Consider the following 26,533-nt stretch of genomic DNA (forward strand, 5'->3'; position numbering starts at 1 on the left):
CTTATTTATTTATTATTAGTTTTTTTTTTTAATGGAAGTTCTGGGCATTGAACCCTTGTGCATGCTACCCACTGAGCTACACCCTACCCTTCACACATACATATTTAAAAATCATATATTATAAATATGAATGTTTCAGACCACTTAGGAAACTTTTATTCACTTTTTCAGTGCCCATCATTACTAAAGGAACTTGTTTCATCTTCTTGAGCACATTACCTTTACCTCCAAGTTGCTTAAGCTACTGTGCTTTTTGAATTGCTTTTTGAATCTGTGTGATGCTGCCAGTGGAAACATATGAAGTGAGAAGTACCATTTCCTGTTTGTGATCATAACTATGTAATCCTACTTGCATTTTTAGAGTGATCTTTAAGTGGCATGATTATAGTGATACCTAACACTTGCAGTTGTGAGTCACACAGAGGAATTTGGATTAAATTTCTTTACCTGTTTAAAGATCAGTGCTGTTAGGTGACTTCATAAGCATCCCCAAATGGGTGTAACACCTGCCACACGAGAGATGATTAAGACTTGACTACAGTAACAAATACCTTGCATTATATTTGCAGACCTATAAAAGCACATACTTGTTAGCCATTGGCTCATTTGTGGTTAAGCACTTGGGGATGGGGTGGTGGAATTCACCTCATTCAGGAACTCACTTTTTAGCTTGGGTGTCTCATTTCTTATAAAGAACACTGCACTGTAATAATGCTGTATGGAGGCATTGGTAAACTTGCAGATACTAAATTTATGAATCTAAAACTTGTTTCTATACAAGACGTTCCCTTTGGGTAGTATCCATATCTTTTGCAGTTCTTTTTGCATGTGTATTTTGTGATTGGAAATTCCCTAATTCATACTACTTTTCCTCTTTACTATAGGGGACAGCAGTTTGCTCAGCAGATACAGCAACAGAATCCTGAACTTATAGAGCAACTTAGAAATCACATCCGGAGCAGGTCATTCAGCAGCAGTGCTGAAGAACATTCCTGACTTAACCAGAATGCAGACAGTTATGGCTCTGAAGTGTTTGCTGTAGATAGTGGCCAAAACAAAAACAAAAACAATCTAAAGAATATATCTGTCTAAACAATAGGTTTATCACAAACAGACCTGCACATAACATGATTCCTTTGTAAATGAATGATCAGTAGCCTTGTTAAGTGCTAGTATAGCACTTAACTGGGCAGGGTTCCATTTTCAAATCTTCATCATATTTGTATATTAGACTTAATAGCAGAGTATATTTATTGAACCATAGGGCTGTTTATTGGTGAGTTGAGTTCTCTAGCTTCAAATTCCCCTAAGCAAACTTTTTGAAAGGGGACCAAAGAGGAAGGGTTTCTCATTCTGATTTAGGAGAAATATACTTGCCACTGAGCAGCGTATCTGGAGAGAAGTTTGTTACCTGGGTTTAGCTTTGACAGCTATTGGTAATGAATGTATGTCATGGGGGCAGGTGCTATCTTAATGCTGCTTATTCTGATGGGTGATGAAATCTTAAGAGCTGGTGGAAAGCAGCATTTGGTGCAAGGGCTGTTATTTTGAAAAGAAACAAATAGATGCTGTGAATGTATAGAAAGTGGAGGTAGGATGCTCAGGTTTTCTGTGTAGTTCTTAACTAACCTCGCCTGCAGTTTGGTATTGGTAACATTAGCATGGCCAATTATGCTAAGTACATAATAAAATACATTTAGAAATCCTTAATGATTCTGGTTAGGTCAGTAGTATAACTGTTCGGTTTAACTATCACAATTTCCCCAGTGGTGACTTTACTGTGGAAACATTCCAATACATCAATATTTAAATAAGCCAATGGCTTGGCCCTTAAGTTAAGGATTTTCTAAGTGGCATTTAATTATGTGCCTGTAAACACTGATTTTTTTTTAACTCAGTACTTATTTGATGGGTTACAAAAAGCATCTATTGCTAACATTGCTTGTTCATGTAATCCTCTGCTATAATTTGGCTTGGCATGTTGCTTTTATCCTTAACCTTACTTTGATGCCACTTAAACGTAACAGGGGACTTGAAATATTTTATTGGAATTAGGATACATATTAGTGGAGAGAGGTGTTAAAGTACCATGGGAGTGGCTTTAACTACAGTGATGGATGAGGCCATTCTAATCGCAACTGGAATTTCTTTTGTTTATTATGAAATTGGTAAAGTTGGCAGACACATAATGATTTCACAAGTGTTGTGAGAGAAAACTGAAATAGAAAGTAATATAAAATTAAGTCAGTAATACTGATGATCAGAGCCTTACTATAACTGTCCTCCTCAGAAGGCTAATTACTTGGTATCTTGAAATTTAAAAACCAATTTTCCCTTTGTGAGATTACAACAGAGGTTCTATAATTTCATTGTTAAGAATAACCTGGAAATTCATTAAAAATGCAGATTCAGGGGCACAGCTTCAATTTTTATTTAGTAGGCCCTTTAATAAGGTCTGGGAATCACCATTTTAAATAGCACCTATATTTCTGGCCAGAGAGAGCAGGACTTAAACCTAAGCTAAGCCTTCTGAATTAAATCTGCTGTATTGCATCTAAACCAGCTTCATTTTTCATGAAGTTAAATTCATCTCCTAGAGTTCAGTGTTATACAGAATGAAGTGCTAACTAACCAAAGGAAAATGATGACTGCAATGGGAAAAAAAAAAAAAAAAACCAACAAAAACCGCAAAGTTGATCCTTAATAAAAAATTAGTCACTCCTACCCAGTGTTGAGTAAGGAAAAGTCCCCAGCATAACTATCTTGAGCTTATTAACAATGCTTTCAGATCAATAAAATTGATGAGCCTCTAGCTGACTGACTAGGAAAACAGAGAAAATAGGTATCAACAGTATCAGAAGTGAAAGAGGAGATACCATTACAGACCCTGTCGACATTAAAAGGATAATTAGAAAATAAATACTATGACCAATTCTAGGTCCCTATATTTAACAACTTAGAGGAAACAGACAAATCCCTTGTAAGGTACAAACTACTAAAGCTCACGGAAGAAGATAACCTCCAGAAAAGACAGCCACAGGCCCTGGCAATTTCAGTGGTGAATTCTCCCAAACATTTCATATGAGTTCTACACAATCGCTTCCAGAAAAGAGAAGAGGAAACGCTTCCCAACTCTTTTTGTTTAGCCAGTACTCTTATACCAAAATCAAAGACATTATAAGAAAAAAACACTTTAAAACAATACCTTGATTTGCTAATATCTGTAGTTAAGGTAGGCATTCTTTTTACATGAAGTAATGGGAATTGGGCTATTTCTTCCATTTTACCTTCTGGTTTGTTTGTTTTCTAATATATCACCCATTATAAATTAAATCTAGGTATCTGTCCATTTACCTGGATTTCCATTCTATTCAAGCCGTTTTTCCTCTTTAAGTGCTTTCACCACTTTGGAATCACTGCATTGCATGCTATTTCAAGAAAGTTTTCTCTGAAAATTATAAGTAATGCTCTAAATGTTACTTAGCTTGTCTGAAACAAGAGGATGTTAAAGAATATCTTTATATACATTCTACCTGGGAATGACTGACTTCTATTAACCACATTTCATTATAGTAGCTGTAGCTGTTATACTACTGTGTAAAACTTATAATGTCCTTTTTATGCAAATGACATTTTCATTTAATGTACCAAACTGTTTATCTAATTTTTATTGTATGGTTTAAACAGATCCTTTCTAAGATGACATTGTCTAACCTTAAAGAATGAACAATATGTGTCTAGGTTATTGCTTATAAAAGGATACTTTGTAATTAAATCAAATTATATAGCAGATTTTAAGTGACTGTTAAACTTTACTTTCAGAATTTGAAACAGAAGGTTCAGTCATGAGAAGATGCTCGGAAATCAATAGAAGTATCCAGTGCAGTGGCTATAAAGTTTTATTTCATCATTTACTCAATTGTGCTCATTTTGGAGGAAAGGCAGACTTCAGTTTTACTGCTTGCACTTTATTTTCATTAATTACCTCTCCAATTTAAGGGCAAATCTCATTCTGAATATAGCTTTCATTTTGGACCAAACAATTTGTCATGGCAATAAATAATTATGCATTTAAGAAAAACCAATTTCTGTATTTGACTTACTGCATTCTTACATTTAAGCAATTATATATACATGCTTGAAATTCAACTTACCAAAATAAGTCTTTATTTAACAGCATTAGTTTTTGTTTTCAAAATATTGAAACTTTTATTACACTCATGTTGCAAAGTTGTATACATTCTTACCATTCTCAGTTTTGTTTATGGTGTAAGTAAATTAGTATGATTACATGCAGAAATACAAAGTTTTATAATATCAATACATGATTTACAGTTCAAAATTAAGTATCAGAAGCTGGAAATCCTGTAAATATGCCTTATGAAAATAAGTGGCTTATTTTTCAAAGGGAAAAAATCCAGGACTTTTTAACTTGGAAAATTATCAGGCTTCTTAGTTCAGAATTAACAGAGTAATCAACAACTTAAGAAATAAAACCAATTATGATCTACTGTAACTGAAACTTAGACGGGCGTGTTTGTATGTACACACAAACAAAGATAAACACCAATACAATAATTTTGAAAACAACTAGAAAAACTCATACTGTTAGCAAATACAAGGTTACAAGAGGACTACCTAAGTTGTTTTAAACGTTTTTGTTACTGACCAGCTAGGGGAAAAAAAAAAAAACTGGGGTTAACTGAAATATTTCTAAATAAAGTATGATAAGAATTCTGAAGTTTTAAGAAATGACGGTATCTTCTAGATCGAGGCCGGTACACTACGGCCTGCAGGCTGGACTGGCGGCTGCCTGCTGTGAACGGACAGCTGTGCTCGGTCTGCCTGCTGGCTGCTTTTGCCCAACAGCAGCAGGGTTGAGTATTTTCAACAGAAACCACACGGCCTGCAGAGCCCAAAGTATTTAGTACCTGGCCCTTCACATGAAAATTTTGCTGACCCCTGTTCCAGATACCTGCTAGGGACAAGTGGTCTCAAATATAGACCTCTTGGGGAATAAAGTCCAATGGTCATTTAAAACGAAACAAAATAGCATATGTGTAGAAAACGTACAAATGTTCATTTAGAATATAACTCACAAGATAAAATCAGCAGATGGTTCTTTTCAAAACAAACATTTAATATTTAACTGCTTTACACGAAAGAAATTTAAATAATACATACTTATTTTTGCGGTTGACTTGATCATTTTACAAAGGTGACGGAAGTACACAAAGTTCCTGGAAACTCAATGAAAAGCACAATAGAAATTTTCTTCAGCTTTCCACTTTAATGGCCGAAGATACCACACAGACTTGGGCGATGTCATCGTATTCATATGTTCTCTTTAAGAATGTGTCTGTGAGTCTTAAGCCGGAGACGCTCTATTGAGACAAAAATATAGATCGAAGTTTTCATTCATTGGTAATAACCAGAGAAAATGTGGGTTAATATTTTCTAAGGGTTAACAGTCCCCAAATACTGAAATTACTGAAACGAGAGCATACTTGCAGTCCCTGTACTGAAGACAGTAGTGTAAGTGCAAGGCAGAGGGAGGAACTGGGATGTAGTTTTCCAAGCTGTCTTCCTGAAATGCCACACCAGTGGATGGAATTGGTATTGCACATCTCCAAAACCAGATCCATAGTCCTTTCACTGCTGGAGGAATCAGAAAAACAGGAATAAATCTTGTTCCTTTCACAAAGGGGTACTGCGATATTTATTCCACTCTTGCCAGTGAATTCCTTTTTTGAGTGTCCAGTAGAAAACCAGAAACAGAAATGAAAAGCTATCATTTCATTTTCATTTCACTTAAGATAGAATCAGGAAAATGAAAGGAGACAGCATCTTCTAGGATGCTCAGAGGCACTGAGACTAATCTGCCTGTCTGGATGCGGGCTTTCCGGTTCTGTTAGCAGACACTGGCTCCCTGATGCTGATCGGTTAACAGTTTTGCCACTTCTCTGAGAGACTTCCAGGCATCTGTGTTTAATCTTATTGCTATATATTCTTCCTATTTTTGTTAGGTACTCTACAAGAAAGAAAAAGAGAAACGGAGTCTGGTCCAGTGCTTTTTCTGTTTAATCTATGCTCCTTACCATTCAGATAATATAGAAAATGACCAGCAGGATTAATAAGTAAAAGTATTCAAAATTGTAGAATAGATAAACAAGATTATACTGTATAGCACAGGGAAATATATACAAGATCTTATGGTAGCTCACACAGAAAGGAATGTGACAATGAATATATATATGTTCATGTATAATTGAAAAATTGTGCTATACACTGGAATTTGACACAACATTGTAAAATGATTATAAATCAATAAAAAATGTTAAAAAAAATCTTACATTAGAAAAAAAGAAAAAAAAAGAAGTAAAAGTATTCAGGTGTTCAGTGTTAACATGAAAAGACTACTTCTGTGTATAACTGATATCATGAGTTCAACTTAAACTTATTAAGTTAAAAAACTTTTAATGAAAGTATGCACATTAAAAAAAAATAACCAAAAGCTCATAATGAAAAACAGTCTGCTACTCTACCACCATTCATGACTACTTTCATCTCCTAAAGCTCTTTTCTTCTTCTCATAGTTGGCTCTACATTTTTCAATTTAAACTTGATTTTTAGACATACTGATTTAATTTAGCTTTTACATGCCTGTCTGCCCCCAACAATTTGAAATGTCCACTGTGTGCCCAGACCAGTGTACATGCACTACATGAATTTTCTCATTAAGTTTCACAAAAATCCAGTAGGTGTATGTTGTGTGTGTATGTCTGTGTGTCTGTATGTGTTGGGGGACGGTAATTCAATTTTTATAGATGAGGGAACTGAAGATCTGAAGCACAAATGCTTTTTAGAAAGCCTATTTGAATCACCAAAAGGTAAAGTACTCAAAAATAAATAAAATTTCTTTATTTATTACAGCACTTTGTCATCTGGTCAATAACTGATTTGTTATAACTTGAAAAATGCAAAACAAAAAATCCAAAAGTACACCTTATTAGGTACAGGGTCTTTTATCTTGTGTGTGTTATTGTTCATTGAGCTCCTATGATGTGGCAGGCACTACATTTATAATGCTAGGTAAGACATGGTCTCTTCTCTTGAATTAGTTGCAATCTAGCGAGGAAGAGATTAATAATTATAGCAATATATGAATGTCACTAAAAAACTGCATTAAAATTTGCTAGACAGAGAAAGGGATGATTGTACATGGGAAGGTCTAGTTATCTTCACAGGGAAAGTAGGTATTTTTATCATTTTGAAGGATGTATATTTCCTATCTCCCTAATATCACAAAGTCGGGATGGATACAGAATTGAAAAGGATTATATATTCAGACCATGAGGACTGGGATTCATCACTGCAATATTATCAAAGTGCCCCAAGTAGTAATACAAGTAGCAGCAAAAGTGACAGGACTGGGGTTTAATTCTAGGTTTTTCTGGCTTCAAAGCCCTATCCTCTTTGCTTCCCAATAGCTAGATTATACTCTATTATCAAAGCCTTATTTTGAATCTATGATTATTCCTTATATTAAATTCATAACCAATTTTTACTTTCTTAATACTAAAGATACAACTTGGGTATAAGTATGCCTTAGAAAAATCTATCTTATTATAGTAAATCTATAATGTACTGTTCTGTAAGAACCTAGTGGTTCATGTTTTAGTAATCTGAAGTGTGAAGGAAGTGTAAACAAGGTAAAGAACATGGACTTTGAAGTCAAATACACCCAGTTTCAAATTCTAACCCTATCTCCACTAGCTCTCTGAGCTTGAATAAGTCACAACCTCTCAGTTGGCTTTCTTTTCCATAGAATGTAAATAATTAATATCTACCTCATAGATATGCAAATAAAATACAGAAAATGTCTAATATTGTAGGACCTCTAAAAAATTTAATATACAGCTACGAGATGGAGAACTTCACAGTATTCAGTGTCAACATCAGAGATGGATATATGGCAAGAGGAAACTTAAAAGGAGACAGTGTGTTTAAAAGATTTAAAAATTCTCTCTTAGATGAAGAAGAAAGGACATCCATCCACAAACACTGGCATTACCTGCAGTTTGTTATTTTACAAGTAATATGAAAAGGTTCTTCTAGGTTTACAGTATCTGGAATTGCCTCCAAAGACAACCTAACATCTCCATAACCTGGAGCCTAAGAGAAAAAGCAATACAGTTAACATACATCTATTACAAAACCTTTCCATTTTAATGAAGGTATCAGTCATTCTGATGTTCTTCATTCTAACTTCTTTTGTTGCTACTACATGTAGAATAGCACTATAGCTCCTGACATTTTTGTTATAATTACTCCACGTTTAGGAGAAATATAATGAATCTCACAGGTAAACAGTAAAGAAATTTTAGGGGGTTTGATCTTAAAGGTATGCTTTCTAAAGATACTGTAGCTTATACATACTCTATAAGGTTACTGCCTGCACAGAAAGAGGAAATTCACTGAAATGATCCTGGAGGAAAATCATGTCTGTTCACAAGATACACCGGCAGGGACAGACCACAGAATCAACATGCCATGGTGGGGAGGGAAACAGCTCAGTGGTAGAGCATCAGAGATGATAGCTAATGGCTGTATCCAGAGGTAATCCTTTTTCCCCAATTATTATCTCAAATAGTATAAGAAAAATAAATTTTAGAATGTATCTCAGTAGGTACTATTCAGTATAAAGTGAGGATTCTGTAGCATATTCTCACTAGCATAAGAAAAGGAAGACTGGCAGCCGTCCATACTATTCGAGTAGAAATCGGGCCAAATATCCAACCAATGTCTACAAGATAACTTGAGTGGGACTCACCTGAGTTTCAGATGACCTAGACCTAAACATCTTTAAAAAATGTAAGAACTGAGTAGGTAAATGTAGTGTAAGTCCAAGAGTTCCAAGACATTGCAAAAAAAGAAAATGTTAGTACAGTGGAAGTCAGATGAACAGCAAGCATGAGTTATCACATTCATTTAAATTGTTTGGAAAAGTAAAAAATCATGTATTATGGACAAATTAACACGTGAACATTTCTCCTCATCTAATACCCATTTTCTACCTAGAGAGCACTGTAATAACTAGTCTTTTATTCTCTAGCAATATTAATGCTTTTTATAGTGCTCTGATTTTTAGTGACAGATCTAGGAAAATTTAAGCTGTTCTAACTATTTGCTCCCGACATACCAAAACCCCCACCAATGTTTTTTCTAGACTCACCATTCTTTGAAGTTGGCTGGTCTGCAGTCTTCCTCTTTCACCTAGATTTGTTTTCCATACTATATCCAATTTTCCAATTACTGTTACTCCCTTAATGATGCCTGCTTTTTCTGCAAACTCCTTCTTGGGTTTTAGGCAGTACAAGTATTGGCGTGTATCCATTGGCTGCAAATACGCTCTTGACCCAAATGTAGTTACACTGAGGGGTGGAGACAGAGATGGAGACAATTCTCTAGAATCTTTTAAAAGAGAAACCATGGCTGTGATTGTTCCTTTGAATATGAATTGAATGATTTACCATCCAAAGATCTAGAATAGAACAGGTCATTGGTTTCGATACAAATGAAAAGGACTTGTACTGAAAAGACTTATTTTTCTTTAATTTGTTTTCAGTTTATATGGAAAATCTTGAAATTCTCTATAACAGAATGTAATATACTACCTAAAGTATTGGACATGTATCAATTAATTGAAAAAATGCAACAGAAATCAGAACCTTAAGTATCCTGTTCCTTTTCTCTAAAACTATGAAAGAAAATAGTTTAGAATAAGAAACATACCATTCTAAACTAAGTAATCATTTTCAAAATGAATTAAAAGATCAGGAAAAGAATGGAAGATTATTGTTTTTCTCTGTGGGGGTATGAGAGGCTAAGAACTCTACTTTAGCCACCATAATAAGATAAAAGTAAATTTTTCTTTCTTGGTTAATAAAATCAGGTACTTTCTACAGGTATTATCTTCTTATCCATGTAAATGTCAAACCTACAATTTATTCTTCTTCTGAATTACCTACAGAAACACATGTGTATCTCATTTTCATAAAAAATTAAATCCTTTATTCTTATGTTCACTCTTTTTGATGCTGAGAGAATATTTCTTCTGCAAACTCACTGCTTACTCTTACCCTAACTTCTCCATCATCATTTCCTTTATCATTTGCAGCATAAGGATGAACTGTTCATACTCACCTCACTGAAATATTATGAAAATTAAAAGAATAAATGCTTCAAATAAAAATGGCTAGTACCTTTTTTTATGTGAAGGGAGGGACGAATAGGTGGACTACAGGAGATTTTTAGGGCAGTGAAACAATTTTATAAAAAAGTCATGATGGCTACATGTCATTACATCTGTCAAAATCTATAGAATGTACAACATAAAGAGTGAACCCTATGTAAACTATGGAATTTTAGTTAATAATAATCATTATTGGTTCATTAATTATAAAAAATATGTCACATTAAAATAAAATATAAATAATAGGATGGACACTGTAAGTGGGGAGGAAGGCATGTGGGAACTGTACTTTCTGGTCAATTTTTCTGTGAATATAGAACATCTCTAAAAAAATTAAGTCTATTAATTAAAAAATATATACAAACTAACCAAGAGTAACAATGTTAGAAAAAGTTCATGTCCTTCAAAATAAAAACAAACACTTCATAATTCATATTTACCATTCTCCAGCTTGGTTGACTGAATTTAATTCTGCTACATTGTACATTATAGATGGTTCCAGTGAAACTTTCTCCATAAACATGGGTGAGGTTGTAATATTCTGAATCTGGGCTTCGAGAAATACTTCATCAGTCTGAAAATATGAAGAAAAAATCCACCAAAGTATGATGGTGTTTAAAGTATTTACCTCAACAATAATATCTAATTTATATGAAGAAAAAACATTAACCACAAATGTGATTAGTTCATGCCTGCAAATCAAAGTTATCATAATTAATACAAGAAAAGAAATCTTCATCCTACCATAATTAACAGGGGTAAAGTCAATTGTTAGTCAACTGATAGCTTTTCAAACAATGGATAGGGGATAACTATAATAATTTTTGTATTAATGTCCAAAAATATTTAACTGGAATTTCATTTACATATATCTTAAATTTTCTAGTAAGTTATTAAAATGTTAAAATGCAATTTAGTATAATGAATATACCTGTGCACCTATCATTTCAGTGCTATGTTAAGATAATGGGTCTTCATTAAAATATTCCTGCATAATTTAGCCTCAATTTTCATCTTACTTCGATTTAGACAGTATAGGGACCACTAGTATAGTTGAATGACCCATTTTATAATCTTATAGAATTTAATTTTAATTAAAGCAACCTTTTTAGTGGTCATTAGCTGGATTTCTTGGTTCATTGTAAATGTATATTTAGGGCAAAAGCATCTGAATTATACTAGATAATCTTTGAGTTTTTAAGTCAAACAAAAAGTACTATGTAGCCTTAGTGACAGATTTGAAAACTAATGCTATACTTCAGTCAGTGGGTAACTTAAATATGTACTTTTTCATAATTTTTTCATTTCCTGATTATGCTAAACATCTTTCGTTTTATGCTATTTAGTTTTTTTTGTGTGTTTATAATTAAGGATAACAAACAACTTGGCTCATTTTTGAAACAAACCTATATACAAAATGGTACACTAAGGATATTTAAGAATTATTTTGTTCAAAAGTTTCGTAGTAATAATATAAACAGAAATAAAACAAAATCAACTACGACCAAAACCAAATTGGCTCTTACTCAGGAAAATAGAAATCATTTGCAAAATTATAATGATAAAGTTATAATTTAATGTATTATTAATCTAAAATGAAAGAGTTTCTTTAGTCTTTGGCACATGTGCTCAAATGAAAATATAAATACAATGATTTACCAGTTTAAAAGAATGTACACATTTAAAAGCATTTTTCTGTTACTTTTTCTCAGGAAAAAAAAAGTAAATATATCCCATCGATCCATTGCTTTAAAAAAAAAAAAAAAACCACAGACCCACATTTCAAATTTTCAAATGCAATTTTCTGCATAAGTTTAGAAGCGCTTAGATAAAATGAAAGAAAAACAAGCAGCATAATGGAAAATTAAGTTAGTCTGAACAGTTAGTATGAAGTACTTTGACACCTGAAAAATTAATATAAGAATTCAGTGCTAAGGCAGTTGATGTTATAATATATGTAGTGTGTTATAAGCAAATGTTGCTTATATTTAATAGAAATTTGAAAAGATTTTAGCCAACTTGGGAAAATTTAATTTTCTCCCATTTACTGTTGTCAAGGGGCCATCTTTACCTGACCCAGACTTAAAACTAAAACCACTGTGCATTTGAAGATGAATTTCAACTACATACATAGTTTATTCAAAAAATTATAGTATGATATTTTATATTAAGGCTATTTTAAAAAATGTTAACATGCCTCTTTTAAAAAATATCTACAAGAAAAATACTAAAAATGAGAATATAATTGTTTCAATATGATCATTTTTCTTTGGTTTATTTTTTTCCCACAGAATAAGACAATCAATATAAAATAAAAAGTACAAATCGTATATATTTTTTTGAAGTCACATAGGTAGTATTCACAACTAACTTTGTTTTTCCACTATGTTTTGTAAAGAGATTAATTAGGCAGAGTCAAAAAGTGGTAAGAAAAGCATATAAATTTATAATAAAAAATCAAATTACCACAGAACTGAGGTCACTCTAATGGAAAAATAAAAAAGAAAAATTAGAAAAATCAGATTAAATGTTAAAGAAAAGGAATAACTTTAAAATAAAATGCATTTCTGCATTTTAAAAAATTTACTAAACAAGACAGCATTAGTAAAACAAGGAAGTAAACAGAAAGTAACATAAAGAAATATGACAAATCATTTTTCTAAAAAGGTGAAACTGCTAAGGTTAAATGAATAGAGAAGAACACTATATGTGAACACTCAGACAGGAGCAACTATTCAAGGGCGTATCTTGGGGAAAAGAGGTACATCCCATGCCTTTCTAGTTCTAAAAATTCTTTACCTACATGGTAATTCTTCATGGATTGCATAGGATGGATACACACGATCTGCCACATTCAGAATATATACTGTACGCCTTCTCCTAAACTTATCTAATTAATAAAGGAATCATTTTATCAAGGAGCACCTTGGATGATCAGAGTTCCATTGATCCCACTTTAGGGAATGCTGGGCTAGACTACTTTAGACAACTAAGAGTTTATTCTCTTCTTACTAACAGATTTCAGTTTGTTTTTTTCATATATATTTCTAAAGCAACTTATTTATTAAGGGCCATCTCAAATGTCAAACACAGAGCTGGAAATCATTTTTCACCTTTTTATGTTCCCAGAGTATAATAACACTTCATGATTGTGGTGGGGGTGTAGTGCTTAACTGTAGTTATGTCATGTTGTCTCCTCCACCAGATCTAAGTACCTTGAGGATTGGGAGGAGGTTCAGTTTATATTCATTTCTCTTCAGTACCTGGCATGGAGCTCTGTACCTAGCAGGTGACCAAGTGTTTGAAGTGCTTCTAATGTTACCAATTTTTTTTTTACAAGTTTTTTCTATTTTAGAAGACTATAACAAAGTGTCTCATGAAATTTGTTTTCCTTTAGGTGATTCACATATTAGAATTATTAGAAGCAGCATAAAAACCATGTTTGAAACAAATGTGGGCTAATACTAGTCATCGTGTAAAGACTCTGGCATAGAGTAATAAACATAACCTATGGATATTACTGTAGTTTACTAACTCCTACAATTTACCTGAATTGGGGACCAGAGATTCTGCGTCATGCTATAGGCTGAACAGTATTTGTTTGTCTAATTAGATAATATCAAATATTTTAGAGAGACACTAAATGCTATTTGTCCACTCTTCACTTTAAAAGAAATGTCTATTTTCAAAAGTTCAGAATTTTAGTAAAATTTTTTTAGCTGAAGTTCATTAGCAAAGTTGAAAGATTATGTCTGTATTTAATGTTAGCTGAAAAGCACAGCCAATAAAATTGTTACTGAGTATAAAAACAGAGTATTATATATAAATGAGTAAAGACTGAAAGAGGATATTGATTAATAAAAAACCAATTATTTTTTGGTGTGGTGGAATAGTGGGTTTTTCCCTTTGTTATGGGGGAGTGTGCTACTTTTACAGTATTACTCATGGAATAACCAGCAATTTAAAAAATGGTTTGCAACTCACTCTGAACATCAGTGTGATAAAACTACTTGATAAGCATCTTAATGTACCACCATATTTCAACAAAGAAAACCTAAAATAGCTTAATATATACTCTCCTAGGAGCTAAATAGAAAAAAAAGACCCACCTACAGTCCTGTTTGCTTTCAATTTTCCAATATATCTATACCAGCAGAATAGTTAATCAATTTCGCCTCTCACTATGAATGAAAACTTTCCCAGTAAAGACTTTAAAATTCCCCAAGCTGGATAGCTGTACTATAATTAATCAACAGTACATTATTAATAACAAAAAATGATAGAACAAATATGTAGTATCTCAACTCCCCTATGCCTCAAAAAGAAATGTCAATTCTTTAAACATCTAGTAATCTCCTTGATGAGACTGTATCCTCCCATCAAATACGTATACTCTTCATTATGTAATCAATATTCCATGTGCATTTGCAACTCTGCTTGGAATGGCTTCACGGCTCTGACACTTGGACATTTTTAACAGACTTCTTCAGACTACTCTAAAATCTCATCCCCACAGTTCCTGTAGCACACCTTTTTTATCATCCTCTTTAGTTTCACTATATACTACTCTAATTACCTTTGTTATATTATGTACTTTTTTCTTTTCTCCTAATAGGTCTTTACTGCAGGTCAGGTTTCTTATCTTAAGACATCTCAGTATGGCCAGTTGTAGCACAAACTTTATACTGAATAAAAACTCAGCTGCTGATGGTAAAAATATGTATCAAATTTGACATGTGGCTGCAAACTTCTGGTCATCTGGTTTTAGAGTAATAAAAATATACTTTTAATTTCAAAATATTGTATCTGAATATCTTCAAGTTTATCAATGTGTTATGAAACAAGTGAGTTTTGGAGGGGAAGAGGCTTGCTAGGAAATCTGCTTTTTCTGGCGCTCTAGATGCCAGGATAAAATGGAATTTTGTAAAATAAATTTAAATAATAAAACCTTTCTCCTATGGCAAATTCCATTTTTATCTCTTTTGTTAAGATACAAGATAGTCTGCCTTCTATTCTAAAAGTTACTTCTTTCTATATTTTTGCCAAATTTGTTTCTGCAAAGGAGCATTTCAAGCCATTCACCAAATGGCAACCTAACTCTGGATGGCACAATGACTTCACAGGATAAAGAATTTAATGAGCTGAGCTCTATTTAATATTTTTCTACATGAATATTAAATTTTTCCAGGGTTAGATCTACTACTTTAATTTCTGTAATATTAGAACCACATTTATAAATATATTTAACAGACTGCTAATGCTTTTTGACAGTAAAAACCACTATTCAGTGGAAGCATAGGGCAATCATTTAATGAAAGGGATTGAAAGCCTCACAAAATTAACAAGAATAAAAATCAAGGCATACTGATTCCATGTAAGTTGAAAACAGCAGATTAAAAGAGATCTACAATGAAGTTATTCACTTTTGATTGAACTTTATGCTCATTTTTCACAAGTAATTTGTAGTCTTGTCAGCAATTTACTTTAACATGAAAAGAAACATAATAAATCAGAATGTTGGTCAAATAAGATCTTAAGGTTGAATATGAAATACCATTAAGTGCCCAACACTTACCTCTGCATTGTAAAATTTGGTTTTCACATCCAAAGGTTTGAGAACCTAATTGAATAAAACAATCAAAGGAGATTATTATCATTTGACCATTTATTTTTGTTTATTTGTTTTAAATCATAGGGCTTAAAGTTGTCAAAGGCATTTTCCAATTTTAACTTTTCTAAGCCTTTTCTACTGGATATTTAATACTCTTGTAAAAACAAACAAAAACAATCCCAAATGCATTTTTTACAAAGCAACCATAATTTTTTGACTGGGTTATAGTTAAGTTATAGAAGTTATATGGGTTTGTAGTTCATAGTATTTTGTTAAACGAAACATATTTTATGTATTTTTCTTTACATATTTCACTAAAATGTTTATCAAAATAAGTAATTAAACCTTTCATTTTCTTTTATAAGGCATACAAAATCTTAAACAAGTAAGTGATGCAGCAAGACAACAGCAAAATTTATTTTCCTATTGATAATGCTTTTTCTTCCACTTACAAAGAGGGGGATAAAAAATACATATAGCATCATATCTATGTAACTATATATGGTCATCTCATCTCCCCATCCATATGCATACATGTGTTAAACCAGGGGTTTCTGACATTTTTTTGATATGGACTTTGAAAATTGTGTATAAATACAAAATTCTAACTACAATTTCAGTGATTTACAGAGTCTCTGAAGGCAGCTTGGTCCAGTTAGCCCAGGTCAATAAACTTTCACTTCATACTTCTTTAGAAATTTGACATTATTTACACTTAGTTTGTCTAGAATTTACACTCACTTTATCCCTCTTCTAGATTCTTGTATATTTAGTTAAGGCATGAATAACAGTTTTTTTGGATAAAAATCTTCAAGTAAAACATTACACTGGTGATGACAGTTTCTCTGCTTTTATTTAACTTACTTTTGTATGACTTTAGATTGCTAGTAATATGACAAATCCTAAGATATTAAGCTATTTGCTTTATTTGGAAGCCAGTTTTCACTGCAGATAAACAGGAATAACTTCCTAAGGGGGGGAAAAGGCATCTAAAAACTATTTACCATTGTCATATTCAATACCTGAAATTTGAAGAATTTTCTAAAATACATTTTTTCTCCACCCTGAGTTGTATAACTCACTGCACACACCAAGCTGAAACAGAAAGACGTTTTAATGATTTTGAATTATTTTCAACTTTGTTTCTTAATAGTTAAAAATTCTATTCACAAATTTGGAAAATATTTATGCCAATGATGCGAAAATGTAGCCAAATGAACCTAGAATAGGAAAAAAGGAGTTCCAGCAGAGATTGATATAATTCTATGAAGAAGAAAGCTCTGATTAGTAAAGGAAGATATACCAGTTTTAGAATAGGAAGTCAATAACTTTTCCTTCAAAAGGTGAAGTATAATCCAGTATGTATGCCAGAATAACGAAATAGCTGAATGAAATATAAGTTCATATAAACTAGAATATAATTTTTTAGAAAGACACCAGAATAGAGAAAGACTTTTTAATATAAATACACTGGAAAGAAAAGGTCTCTTAAAAATGTATAAATTGAATAAATCAAGAACACTAAAACAAAATTAAAAAACAAACTGGGATAAAATATTTCTAACAATACGAAGAGAAATTCTTGTAAGCAAAACTTTAATATCTCATTCCAATCAGGACAAAAGGATACACAGGTCAGTTGAGCACCATAATCAGCTAACAAAAATGTAAAAGTGTTCAGCCTCACAAAGCAGTCGAAGAAACAAATTAAAATAATGAGAGAAGATTTTTCCATTTCTTAAGATTTGAAAAAATTCTTTGTAAGAGATGTCAGGGTTGGTAAGGAAAACTGACTCTCTTTACACTGCTAGTGGTTTTAAGAAATTCAGAAAACAATCTGTCAGTAAAAAAGTCTTAAAAATGCTTATATACTCCTATACTAAACCCATTTTAAGTAATCTATCATAGGAAATATTACAGTGTTAACTATTGTGTTATTTATAATAGTGAAAGACTAGAAATAATGTAAAGTCCAACATTAGGGTAAACGAATTACAGTACATGGTCCAAGTGTATAAGGTAAAGCCATTTTAAAAACAGTATTTTCAAATAATACTGACTCAAGGAGGAAAATGTTCACAGTGCATTGAAAAAGATAAAACCATGGTAATATAATTAAAATTTTATAAAATATTTTAATATTTTAAATATATTTTATCAAAATAAAAATATTTATTCAATATGCTTTAGTATTTTGATTTTTATTTTAATATATTTTTATTTTAAAATTTCAAATATATTTAATATTAAACTATTCATACACATCTGATATATATATATATACATAAACAAGATTAGAACATAATATACCAATATTTAATAGTGATTATAGTAGGAACACAATATACCAATTTGCTTAACAGTGATTACAATGGTGACCAATATACGTAATTAAATTTCTCCTTCATACTTGTACCTAGTATTAAAACAGGTGCTAGGGACTTAAAAAGTTCACCAAAACTCGTTACTTGCTCTCAAAGTGCTCACAGTCAGAAGCAGGATAGCAAGGTATTGCACTGGTTTTGAAGCTAGATTAAGATTTGTATTCTATGTCATCATGTACTAGCTATTTAATTCTACAAGAGTCTCATTTTCTGTAAATGGGGATTTTACACGTTTAATATTATTTCAATAAACTCAGTTCCAACAGATACTAACCACTGTTCTCTGTAAATCCTGGAGATACAGCCAATTTTACAGAACTCACACTTCAATAAGGACAACAGGCACTCAGTAAGTAATTTTAAGTACAAAAGATGCAGAAAAAAATGGCAAGTTGTGGATGCTCCAGAATGTGCAGAAAGGGAGATTTAATCTTGTCAAGGAGGTCAAAAGAGCCTTTTTGAGGAAGTCATGCTAAATCTGAGATATGAAGAAGTAACAGTAAACTAAGCAAAACGACACGGGTATTCTTTGTCAGGGAAGAACACATTTTAAAACATGGGAGAGTTCAGAGATAACAGAAGACAATATGACTGCAGTGCAGAGAGGGAGGGAAGCATGATGAAGGGTGAAACCTAGGGTATGTTGCGCAGAACTTTGGAAAACCTACACAAAGTCAGAATTTCCTAGGGCTTGCGGGAGATCAGTCAAGTGTTAAGTAACTTATCCAAGATCACACAGTTACATAAATAATTGAGCTGAAATTTGGACTCCAGAAAATTTGACTTCAAAGCATATACCAACCACAGAATATATATTAAAAAGTGTCTGCAACAGAGCTTATTATCAAAATGAATTAGTTAAATAATAGCTAACATTATATACTTCTTTAAGACAAAGAAGAGAAGCAAAAATGGTGATGTAAGTGGAGATGAAGAGGGGATACTGAGAGACGGTTAATAAGAACTAACAGGACTTTGTGAATCAATCGGATGTGGGGGTGGTAAGGCAGATAGCGAAGTCTAAAATTACTCGAGATGGCTCAAATTTTTATATTTGCCTCTCAAAGAGAAATAGAGCATTCACATTCATATACATACAGAGGTTCAGGAATACAGAATTTGAGATTATTTCCTCATAGCTTCTCTGACTTTGGTTCTGTATTTTTTGATCTCTCAGGGCAGAGTGTATTTATACACTGTTAAATACAGAACTGAAAATTTTTGAATTTCAAAGTAAATGCTATTAACACCAGTTGTTAGCAATTCAAGGGAATAAAGGTGCTTTTAGAGTGCTACCTGGGTTTTAAAGGTTTGCATGGATTTTGATTTTTTAGGTAAGATTTTCTGTAGATGCAAAAATGAAACTAGAGATAAATGAGGGTAAAATACGTTTTTTTTCCCTTACAAAACAAACACTTGTTTGAAGTTTGTTTCTGGCAAGCATGTTAATGTGGAACATAAAATTCCTTCTGAAGTAGGTTCTTAGGCTTAATAATACATGGAAATAAAGCAAAAACTTCAAATAAAGGCATATATAAGTAAAAGCCTCTGAGATATAGTAAAATTAATTCTTACATGTGTGTTCCAATCTCCTTTACTTCATGGTGTATGACATCATCAATACAACAATCAGGTTTTAGTTCAGCCACTGCAGAATTGGAGGCTGACAGATTTAAACGCTGAGAACTTGTCTGAAGATCAGCCTTGAAAGAGAATAAAATCCAAATGAGACTGGTTACCTACTGAGTATGGACAAAGTATGGGTGGACAAAATAGGGGAACAGGAACAAGGAAGCAGGGATAAAGGGGGAAAAACACTTCTCTGTGTAAATCTTTCTGTATAGCTTGATCTTAGAACCATGGTAATACCTTTATTATATATTCTGTCTCTTACATATTCAGTTATTAAACAGTAGTAGCTCACATTTATTGGGCACCTTTCTACATGCAAGGCCATGTTCTAAGCACTCATTTAATGCCCACAATCCTGAAATAAGTAGTTGCACCACCCCTATTTCACAGACAAACCAAGGCACAGAGAAGGAACAACTTACCCAAGGTTATACAACTAAGTAATGAAGCTGAAATTCAAAATTCTTTAACAAACATTTTAGAAAGTAGAGAAGAAGGGAAAAATAAGAAACTAAAATCCACAGGCTTTCGGCCCAATATATTTTCCTATGTGTTATTTTTTAAACCATAACTAGTGTATATATTATATGTAGCTGAGCACTTTTACATTTCTCCTTTTTCATGTTACAAATAATGCTGCACTTAACATTATCTACCAGGGTTTTTCCAGGAGCTGGAGATATACTAGTGAACAAAACAGACTAAAATCCCTGCCCTTATATAGTTCAAATGTTTGTGGAAAATAAAACAGAATATAGGAGGAATGGAGGGTTAGCTTGAGGTAGGGGAATACAATTTAAATTGTAGGGTAGGCTTCATGCTGCAAATTCGTTCTTGGATGAGTAGAATTAAAAAAAAAAAAGCCAGAGAGGAAAGGGGAGAAAAGAAATCATGCCAAGTAAGTTAAAAAGAGCTAGCAAAGCACCTTAAGTGTAAAAGCTCAAGATGCATCAGAGGCCATTAAGAGTTTGGTATAATTAAGCGATTCATGTTAAAAAGTAGGGAAAAAATATTTAAAAACATCTAGAATAAGCTTCAAGAGAATAGAAGCCTTGTCTATTTTGTTTCCTGCTATAACTCTAGTATCTAGAAATTCTTCATGCCTAGAACATGGACTTGTTGAATAAATGAGCAAATGCCTATTATACACCATTCGTTCTCAGAGTATGGCTCCCAGACTAACAAAATCAGCATAACCTGAGAACATGTTAGAAATGTAAATTCTTGGGTACCATTTCTGATTGATTAAATCAGAAACACTGAGAAGTGAAGCTCAGCAACAGTGTTTTAACAAATCCTCCAGATGACTTTAATAGCTTCTAAAGTTTGAGAAACAACGATACGGACCATAGGAGTTATCTACTATTTTTTTTTTATTTATAGCACACTATACTGTTTTTTGTTTCTAGAACACTTTATTTTTTTTTTTTGTAGCATGCCGATGTTTTCACACTTACTGGTGAAAAATTCTTTTCAATTAAAAAACAAAAAACCACCCTAGTAGTTTCCAGTTAAATATAATAGATTATACAGCATTTTTATTCTCAAAAGGAACAGTAAGATATCAACGAAGGAATAAAAGAAAGTAAAGATTCATAATCTGTTTTCCACATTCCAAAATTTTAAAAGCTATAAACAAAGTTTTGAGGGCAGAATTCTGAGTAGCTGAAGTAATGGCAGTAGAGTAAACTGTGAATCTCCTAAGTAATCCTCAAATAAATCAAATAAAATAATTAACCATACAAACCCTGTGTTAGCATAACTAGAGGGCAGCAGATGTATGAACTTCAAATTACCTGTAAGGAGATAAATAACAAATTTCTGCAAACAAATTTCTCATGCTCTTGCCATGAGCCTTCACATCGGACAACAGAAGTTCAGGAAAAAATTGAGCTTAAGAGAGAAGATGAGAGTAGATACGGGCCTAAGAATGATCAAACCCACTGCCCGAAAGACAAAATCTAACCTAAGCATGAAAATACTCAGAAAGTGCATTACTGGAAAATGAGAGCAAGTCTACAGGGAAGAGACTTAACTGTATGTTTGATTGTGGAGAGGCAATTTTGGAAAGACAAGACTCCAGGGGAAAAAGAGAGTTAAAAAACTCAGGAACCTTTTGCAAACTGTCAGTGAAGAGAAAAAACAGCAAGAGGAAAAACATTTAGGATGCTGCCGTTCGTAAGAAAAAAGAAAAACTGAGGAATATTCAACCTTTTCTTCCTCCACCACTGTACCAAAAGCCACTCAGTAAAGAAAACATACTTTGCTCACAATGCTGCAAGAGGGTGTATGTGAACTAGGAATAACAAAGCATGCCAAAGTGCATTTTACAGAATGCGAAGCCACCCACAGTCGTCAGCTATACAAAAATACTATAAAAAGAAAACACAATGATAACAAATAATTCATTGATCAAAACTGCTACCCAAAACCAGTGGCGAAACAGAAGAAAACTGTATCACAATATTCAAACTGAATTAAATATCTCTTTAAAAAAACTGGAGATAATTGCAAGGCACCCAAGGAAATACAGATCTGAATGAAAATTTACTAAGGAGAACTAAAGAAAAGCAGACAAAGAAGAACAAACTTAGATGCAATTGCAGTTTGTAAAATGACAAAGAAGAACAAACTTAGATGCAACTGCAGTTTGTAAAATGATAAACAAAATGCAAGTTCTTAGTTGAAACTAAGATGACTCGGTGGCCTACCGCACTGCTCAATAAACATTAGCTATTGCTGTTACTATTCCAAATCGCACTGCCTTTATAGAAATTAACACCAAGTAAAGCCCACGGATACATAAATACATATTTTATAACAAATATGTTCTTGTAGTATCTGCTTTTTAAATATTGACTTAAATTATACACATTTGCTGATTTATTCACCTTATGAAAATAAATTTAACATTTACTGAATGCCAACAGTATGCCAGGAAAAAAGTATACGTTCTCAAAGTTCTAAAGTCAGACTTTTTCATAATTAAATGCAGAGGTCGGCAAACTTTTTCTTTAAAGGTCAGACAGCAAATATTTTAAACTTTGAAGGTCATACAGTATCTCTTGCAACTACACAATTCTACTGTTGTGGCCTGAAATTTGCCACAGATAATAAACAAATGATTGAGTGTGGTTGTGTGTCAATAAAACTTTATTTATGGACACAACATTGTAAAATGATTATAACTCAATAAAAAATGTTAAAAAAACTTTATTTATGGACACTGAAACTTGAACTTGATATAACTCTCACTTTGCAAAATAAGCTTTTATTTCCTTTCTATCATTTGAAAATGTAAAAACAATTCTTAGCTTAGCATTAAATTGCTTTACAAAAACAGGCAATGGACCAAATTTGGCCTGCAGGCTGTAGTTTGCCAGTCTCTGATAATGAAAAGCAGAAATTCCAACCACAGTATGCGAACCATACGCACATGTATGCAAAAATGTGCATCCAGTTTCTCCAAGTTGGGTCCTGTATGAAATTTGGAATATTTGCTCTCTGAGGTCCTTTTCAATTCTAGTACTTGATGATCATGTTCATCCTCATTCTAACTGGACTTCCCTTTTGGCAATGCTCTGGTGACCTAAACTTCACTTGAAGACAGTTTTGACAAAGACTTCTTCCCTACATACAATGATTTTTTACTTTCTTTATACCCTTTCTCCTTGTGAATAAATTTCAAGTTGTTTAATTGAGTTAGCATATTCCGTCTCTTGATTTCTAAACTACTACAGGAATTTTCTTATTGATCTATTTCCTACAAACCATCTTATACAATGCTTTCATGTTAGTCTTCCAACACAGTATGACTACCTCTGCTCAGAAGTCTCCATGGACTGTCCACTGTCTTAAAATATCCTTAGCCTTACCTTTGCTTTTAAGATGCTCCACTGTATGGCTACTACATATCTCTGCAATCTTCCCGACTCTTGTCAAATGAATTTTGTTCACTGCTACAAGAACACATTATATATTTCTATGTCTCTTCCAATTACATTCCAATTACCAGTTGCTTCCAATTACCAGTTGCTTCCAATTACCATGACCCTCTTTGTCTTCTTCTTTAAATCCTGCCATTCTTTCAAGATCCTCTTGTGTTCCCTCTCCTTCAATAAGCCTTCCTGAATGATGCAGTCCCCTGTGATCTTTCCTCTTCTTTCAAATTTTATCACGCTAATCACAAATTATTAACAAAATAAAAACAAAACACTATTTACCTTTGGTACATTTTCTCACTCAAGCCATCACAAAATTTGAGGATAGGGAAAAATGATTCTGTGCTTAGCATAATATTTTATTATTTTAGATGTTCAATTAGTGCTTGTTATTAATGACAATTGAAAGCCTAGTATCAAATGTGGATTTTAATGAAGTTCCAAAACATAAGAATAGAAATTAAAAAGATTTTTTAAAAAGTCCCAAGTTAAGAATGTCACTTACTTTTACCAATATATCTTTTACGACTTGATTGCTATCATTATGAACGCTGATATAACTGGAAAAGGTCTCTCCCAAAAATATATTCCTGTGAAATAAAATTAAATTTTAAGCAGAAATCCATTCAAGTTTGAGCAGCACTGTGAACTTCAAATGGAGAAGTTACTGAAAGATCGAGATCAGGTGAGATACTATTTCAATATTTCTTTGTTTACACTAGGCTGGTCATTCATTACCTAGTGCAATTCAAAATACTAATTTAATCTATAAAACATGTCACATATCTTGGCCCCCAACTACTGCACAAACTGCCTGTTCTCCTAGAAATAAGTCACTGAAATCAGATCCATCTTAAGAGTCTTAAGATTTGTTACTGAAGAGGCTAGACAAAGGCAATTTTTGAAATAACTTATGCTCTGAATCTACAAGAGACCCAAGTTATTGATGTAAGAGTATTTTTTACCAATTTATTTTATTTTTCCAAGTTATTCTAATGAAAATGACTAGTGACATTGGTTTATATTTTTATAAGTATATATTTTATACATATAAATACATAAAGATACAAATATATATAAGTGACCACATTCTATAAACCTTTTAAAAAAACCTGAAAAATTCCTTTCGGTATTAAATTGTCTCAGTTGCAAACAGAGTGGAACCAGGAGCTTCTACCTCATTAACAATCTAGAATAAGAGAACAGTTAAGAGCAAGAGAAGGAACAAAACATTTACAGCTCCTAATTAGCTGACTGGTCTGATAATTTATATTGGGAGAGGGCTCTGAAGATGTACAAAAAAAATGCTTCCGAATGACATTTAGACTAAGTCAGTTAAAATAAAAGGAATTTGTGGGCATGAAAAAAATATGGTAAGGTTTAAAGAAGAAAGTTAAAATCCTATCATCCTAGGAACCACTATTAGTATTTTGGAATGTGTCTTTTTTAACTAAAAAGACCCAGAATCCCATAATATAATTTTTGTTAAGACTTATTTTTTAAACCACTTAAATTGTATCATGAGCATTTTTCCATCTTATGGTTATTTTCTGAAAACATCATCTGTAATGGCTTCAAAGTATTGTTGCATTTCTTACCCAAAATTCTGTGGTAATGTCAACATTTCTCCCAACATTAAAATTTCTGCACCATTTACAGTTGAAGGATCATCTCTCATAAGCTGGTTAAAGAGATCTCCTGTAGAATGAGAAAAACATCAAATTTTAACATTTACCTTATAAGTAACTTTTACTGACCTAAAGAAATAGCTGGGAGAAATATTTTAAGAAATAATCTCTTAACAAAAACTGTATTTTAAAAAATCCAATTTCTAATCTTTAATACAACAATGCATGCCCCAAATTCTGTTTCCACAGAGAATGAACACTCCAGAAACAAAGAAAAATGTAGGTCATGAGATATAAAATACAGACAGCTCCAATAATTTAAATAAAGGAAATGCTAACATATATTGATGGAACATTTGATGATAAATGAAATTTTTATAGTGTCATTACGAGGAATGTATTTTTATCAAAACTAAAATAAAAGTCTCTTGCTGCCATGAGGTATCAATAGTATCCTGAATTATAGATATGAGTGAGACCTGTTACTCAGGTAACTACCACTCACAGAACAGGCCACAAAGAATGCAGCAAAGAGCATAAAATTGGAAAGGTTAGGCTTATTCCAAGGAAATACAGACAATCCAGGTTTCAACTTTTCCATAGGTGCAAGTAGAATAAAGCATGTGCCATACCAGGTAAGTCTTTCTCTTCACATGTTACTGGAATATTGGTGAATAAAGTAGGTTTAGTCAACCGCATCACTGTGATTTAGGAGAGGAAAAAAAAAAAACAAAAAGAAAAACTTAGATGCAATAGCAGTTTGTAAAATGATAACAGAATGCACCTAACATTTATCTAGAAAAACAAATAAATTGCTTAATATGTGCCTTCGTAGGAGCCAAACAGGAAAAAAGACCCACCTACAGACCTGTTTGTTTTTAATTTTCCAATATATCTATACCAACAAAATAGTTAATCAATCTCCTTTCTTACTATGAATGAAATCTTTCTTAGTAAAGACTATTTAAAATTCACCAAGCTGGATAGCTATACTATAATTAATCAACAGTATATTATTAACAACAAAAAAAAGATAGAACAAATATGTAGTATCTCAACTCCCCTATGCCTCAAAAAGAAAT

The 26,533-nt window shown here is 32.5% G+C and overlaps 2 protein-coding genes across 13 annotated transcripts in view; one reads left to right on the forward strand and one right to left on the reverse strand.

Moving 5' to 3' along the window:
* Positions 1 to 4,085, forward strand: part of SGTB (small glutamine rich tetratricopeptide repeat co-chaperone beta) — a 42,793-nt gene extending 38,708 nt beyond the window's left edge. For 4 of the 5 annotated variants that reach the window (XM_031675547.2, XM_031675551.2, XM_072958590.1 and 1 more), the window contains exon 11: positions 885 to 4,085. In XM_031675547.2, coding sequence (XP_031531407.1) covers positions 885 to 996 — 112 coding nt within the window. In that variant the 3' untranslated portion in view covers positions 997 to 4,085. The remainder of the gene's footprint in view (positions 1 to 884) is intronic. The other variant, XM_072958591.1, reaches the window with a different exon arrangement.
* Positions 4,086 to 5,119: 1,034 nt separating this feature from the next.
* TRAPPC13 (trafficking protein particle complex subunit 13) overlaps positions 5,120 to 26,533 on the reverse strand; it is a 30,953-nt gene continuing 9,539 nt past the window's right edge. For 5 of the 8 annotated variants that reach the window (XM_006197526.4, XM_072958585.1, XM_072958587.1 and 2 more), the window contains exons 2-13: positions 26,084 to 26,152; positions 25,422 to 25,521; positions 24,329 to 24,413; positions 19,826 to 19,953; positions 16,889 to 16,961; positions 15,831 to 15,875; positions 12,722 to 12,739; positions 10,696 to 10,829; positions 9,236 to 9,434; positions 8,075 to 8,175; positions 5,508 to 5,658; positions 5,120 to 5,384 (exon numbers count right to left, since the gene is read on the reverse strand). In XM_006197526.4, coding sequence (XP_006197588.2) covers positions 5,277 to 5,384; positions 5,508 to 5,658; positions 8,075 to 8,175; positions 9,236 to 9,434; positions 10,696 to 10,829; positions 12,722 to 12,739; positions 15,831 to 15,875; positions 16,889 to 16,961; positions 19,826 to 19,953; positions 24,329 to 24,413; positions 25,422 to 25,521; positions 26,084 to 26,152 — 1,211 coding nt within the window. In that variant the 3' untranslated portion in view covers positions 5,120 to 5,276. The remainder of the gene's footprint in view (positions 5,385 to 5,507; positions 5,659 to 8,074; positions 8,176 to 9,235; positions 9,435 to 10,695; positions 10,830 to 12,721; positions 12,740 to 15,830; positions 15,876 to 16,888; positions 16,962 to 19,825; positions 19,954 to 24,328; positions 24,414 to 25,421; positions 25,522 to 26,083; positions 26,153 to 26,533) is intronic. The other 3 variants (XM_006197524.4, XM_015245081.3, XM_006197525.4) reach the window with 3 other exon arrangements.

This window comes from Vicugna pacos, chromosome 3 (genome assembly GCF_048564905.1).
Source record: "Vicugna pacos chromosome 3, VicPac4, whole genome shotgun sequence".
NCBI lineage: Eukaryota > Metazoa > Chordata > Mammalia > Artiodactyla > Camelidae > Vicugna > Vicugna pacos.